General features: G+C 49.1%; 1 protein-coding gene across 1 annotated transcript; it reads right to left on the bottom strand.

The window, feature by feature from the left end:
• Window positions 1–1,141: 1,141 nt before the first annotated feature.
• Window positions 1,142–3,837, bottom strand: LOC311607925 (syntabulin-like). Its single transcript, XM_084800137.1, is given in 5 exon segments — window positions 1,142–1,938; window positions 1,941–2,189; window positions 2,191–2,289; window positions 2,293–2,952; window positions 2,956–3,837. Coding segments are annotated over 5 exon segments (1,977 nt in total). The 5' UTR covers window positions 3,823–3,837; the 3' UTR covers window positions 1,142–1,836.
• Window positions 3,838–4,486: the final 649 nt, after the last annotated feature.

Below are 4,486 nucleotides of genomic sequence, written 5' to 3'. Positions count from 1 at the left end.
TGTTTGAAACAGAGTCTTGCTTTGCAGCTCTGGCTAGCCTCACTATTTAGCCCAGGCTGGCCTCAAACTTGCAGCAACTCTTCTCCTTCAGTCCCTCAATTGAGAGAATTATGGGCTGACGTACTTGCCTTTAATAATCCTGGAGGTTCTAAAATATGAGCTTCTTGGGCTCTATAACTTCTAGCTACTATAATGTGCCATAGAGTCACAGCATTGGTTTACTCTAAAGAGCAGCCTGTTAGGCTCTCACACAGATAGGCTGATAGAGTTCTTGCCTAGCATGCATGAATCCTGGGTTCTGTCCCAGAGACTGCATAAAACTGGTTCTAATGACATGCCTACAATCCCAGCACTCTGGATATGGAAGCGGAAGGATAAAAAATTCAAGGTCATCTTTGGGCTTCCGATCCCAGTCTGAGATACACAAGACCCTGTATTTTTTGCTTTGTTTTCTTTTCTTTTCTTTTTCAAGACAGTGTTTCTCCATGTAGCCTTGGCTGTCCTGGACTTTGTAGACCAAGCTGGCCTAGAACTCACAGTGATCTGATTGCTGCTGCCTCCCAAGTGCTGGGATTAAAGTCATGAACCACTACATCTGGCAAGCCCCTGTGTTTAAAAAAAAAAAAAATGTATTGCCTCTGGAGGTGGTGTGTGCCTGTAATCCCCAGCACTTGGGGAGGCAGAGGCAGGCAAATCTCTATGAGTTCAATGCCAACCTGGTCTGCAAAGTGAGCCCCAGGACAACCAAGGCTATTACACAGAGAAACCCTGTCTCACAAAACAAACAAACGAACAGAAAAAGAATTGTTTGTAAATGTCATCTTAAAGATACATTGTGATGGGCTGGTGAGATGGCTCAGAGGTTAAGAGCACTGTCTGTTCTTCCTAAAGGTCCTGAGTTCAATTCCCAGCAACCACATGGTGGCTCACAACCATCTGTAATGAGATCTGGTGCCCTCTTCTGGCATGCAGGCATACATGTGTGCAGAATACTGTATAAATAAATAAATAAATCTTTAAAAAGAAAAGAAAGAAAGAGAGAAAGAAAGGAGAAATATTGCAGTGCCAGATATGATAGTATATACCTGTAATGCATCCAAGCACATTTTTTGTTGTTGCTTTTTCTTTGTTGGTTGGTTGGTTTTTCTTTTTTTTTTTTTTAAATGGAAACACTAATCTTTATTTTCATGCTGAAGTATGTGGGTACAAACAGTTTCAAAAAGACCACTATATATAACAAGCAAAAAATAAGTTAGTAGAGTGTAAATTTACATAGTTTCATCAACTGACAGGTTTAAGAGCAAATGAGCCTTTTAAGACTTTGAAGCTACATTAAAAAAAAAAAAGCAATTCAAACACTCAAACCTTATGAACCCCAAGGAAGACAATAAAGAGCTATTCAATTCTTCTTTGAACCGATTACACAAATACATTTTTATTTTTGGTTACAGTCCCCTGCTATGCACAAGACCATTGGAATGCTGGAACAATTACACGTTTGAAATGGCACAAAGCAAAGCAAGGAGATAACATGCCAGCCTTAGGCTGTAGTGAAAGTGTAGACTGCATTTTCTCTTCCTGAACCACTGGTATAAGAACGGGTACTTCAGACAACACGGCAGGGGCGTAAGCATGCTTTCTACACCACTCTGGTGGGACATCTACCGGAACCAGGTTTCCACGCCTTGGAAGATACCTCTGGTTTTAAACAGAGAACGGGCTTCAACTGACTATAGTGCAAACGAAATAGAGAAGAGCGAAAACGACAGAATAGAGACTTCCACTGATCTGCCTGGTGTTACTTACATGGACACATTGGCACACAGTAATAACTAACTAGGTTTTCATGTGGAAAGCTGTGCGGCGTAGTGAGTGTAGGGCCACCACACAGCAGCCCCGGAGCAAGGCTCTGATGTTGTAGACAGGATCTGTACCCCCCGCCTCTGAGTACTGAATGCCCACAGGACAGTAGGCACCACAGGGGCAGCCACGGCCAGAAGATCCACTAGGAAACTGCTGCTCCAGTACTGCCTCACAACACCACCCTGAGACAGCGAGAGGATGTTGTCCAACCTTTCTTCTGTACAGGCTGCAAAATCTAGCTCTTTCATGAGGCGATTTGCATGGGCTTCCATAGCTGCCTTACTGAATGGAATCTCCACAGGAGACAGAAGGATGGCTGAGTTTGGGACTTGTTGGAGTTAAATCAAGCATTAAAGCAGAGATGGATTCTGGGAAGCTTCCCACTGAGTCAGCTCCAGATTCACCTGGGGACGCCGAGCTTGTGGCTCAGGAGTCCTGCAGCTTTAGCACGCTCTGAATGAGCTCCGAGATGCCAGGGCTGAACGGTACCACGTCGGTCTGCACCGCTTGCTCCACCACCACTCTGACCTCTTCCTGGCTCACCAAGGGGAGAGCCTTGAGGGTCGGTGGCCTTGGGATGGAATGAACAAACTCCAGGTCGCCAGACTCTGTGATGGTGGCGGTCACCATCTCATCTAACAAATCTGTGCCCTCGGCCATGCTGTCTCCCACCAGACGCTCACTGTCGGCACCTTCCTCTGTTACCTGTTCCTCCAGAGATAACCCGTCTGCCATCTTGTCAAACGTGGTGCTCAGGGGTAAACTCTTCTCTGGGGACTCACAGGGGAAGTCCAGACACAGTTCGTCCCTCAGGGAACTATTGTGTGCCATCTCCATGCTCTGAAGCAGGGACTCCAGCTTCTTGTTTTGGATGTTTATGTCCACAAAGTATTTCTGGATGCCTTTGTCTTTGTCAGCCAGGCTGCTCCTCATGGTCTCAATCACCTGTTTGAGCTGTTTAATCTCTTTTCTGGCTTCCTTGAGTGCCAGCTGAGCCTCCACTCTGTGGCACTCTTCTTCAATCCAGTCTTCCCTCATTCGAGCCAGCTGAGACTTGAGCTCCATGATTTCAGATTCCCTCTCGTGAAGTCAGCGTTCGGACTCCTTCAGCTTTGTCCTCAGGTGCCTCACTGTGACCTCCTTCTGCTGCAGAGGAGTCAAGTACTGTTCCGGGTTCGGGGGCTTGACACCGTGATTTTCTCCACAAGACATGTATCTTCCAGACCTCCTCATGACTGGGCTGCAGTCACTGCCTTTGTAAGAGCCAGAGTTGCTGCTACTTGGAGAGGAAGGGGCATAGGTAGGGTGGACGTTACTGGGGCTCAGTGGGGTCCTGCACAGCATAGACGACACAAGGTCCTTTTCCCTTGGGGATGGTGGGCTGTTGCCAGACCTGTGGGACGATACTCCATTGCTCTGCCCGTGGGGACCTCGGTTGCGTGAGAAAGAGGCTCGCCTGTTTCCTGTTGTGGACATGTGGACCTCGGTGCTGCCTGTGTCGCTCGAGGAGCTAAAATCTGCTTCACTGCCTGGCTTCACAACACCTCCCTTTGAGTCTTTTTTATAACGAGCTGACTGGACATTTCCCTCACCAACTATTCCAATCCTGCATTTCTTCCTGGTAAAATTTTCATCGCTCCCAGGGCCAAAGCCAACGGGACTGTGCCCTGTGTCTGAGGGAGTCTTCACAGGGGATACCGACTGGCTACTGGGACAACCTGTGTCATCTGAGCAGAGACTGTTGCTGCTAATTGTCCTGGCTGAGCGTCCAGAGCTGCTGGGGTTGAACTCTCTGCTTTCTTCCTCCGAAAAGGGAGACTCGGAGGCTGGGGAAACCTTGCTCTGCGGCTGCTGAGGCAGATGGGGCTGAAGATTCAGCCTGGGAATCCGTCTTCTGGAAATCTCCTTCTCCTGACGCTGCACTCTCCGCTCCTTCTTGCTCTTTCGGAGAGGCTCCATCTCCACACTTGCCCTCGGCTCTGCTCGCCGCCTCCGCCGCCGTCCAGGAGGAGGCACCTGTGAGCACTGAGCGAGGGAGGAGACTGCACTGAGCCCCGGGCTGCGAGCCTTGGCTCCGCTGGTTAGGCACATCCCTGCCAGCAGTCGCACTGGGCTCCGAGGGCGCGCCCGCCGCCTCGCCCCACCCTGCCGCACCGGGCACGTGGTGCCCGCCGCTCGGTTGGTTGGTTTTTCGAGACAGGGTTTCTCTGTGTAGCCTCCTTGGCTGTCCTGGATTCACTTTTGTAGACTAGGGTGGCCTTGAACTCCCAACTATCCACCTGCCTCTGCCTCCCAAGTGCTGCTGGGATTAAAGGTGTGCATCACCACAGCTGGCCGCATCCAAGCACTTTGAAAGCTGAGGCAGGAGGATTGCCATGAGTTTGTAGCCAGCCTGCTTTGAATGGCAAGTTCTAGGCCAACCACAGCTACCTGATGAGACCCCCATCTATTTATCTACCCATCTAGTAGGGATATGGGTTAGACAGCTTCAGATATAGGTCGGATGTAAAGCCCTTTCCTAGGATATGCAAGACCCAGGACTCAATGTGTTTGGGGAATGGCGGCAATTTATAGTCAATTGTAGGAGAATCTCTTTTGTTGTTGTTGTTGAGTTTTTGTTTGT

The sequence above is a fragment of the Acomys minous genome (genome assembly GCF_964271855.1).
Source record: "Acomys minous genome assembly, chromosome: 1".
In the NCBI taxonomy this organism is placed as follows: Eukaryota; Metazoa; Chordata; class Mammalia; order Rodentia; family Muridae; genus Acomys; species Acomys minous.
This window is presented reverse-complemented; position numbering and strand designations above follow the sequence as displayed.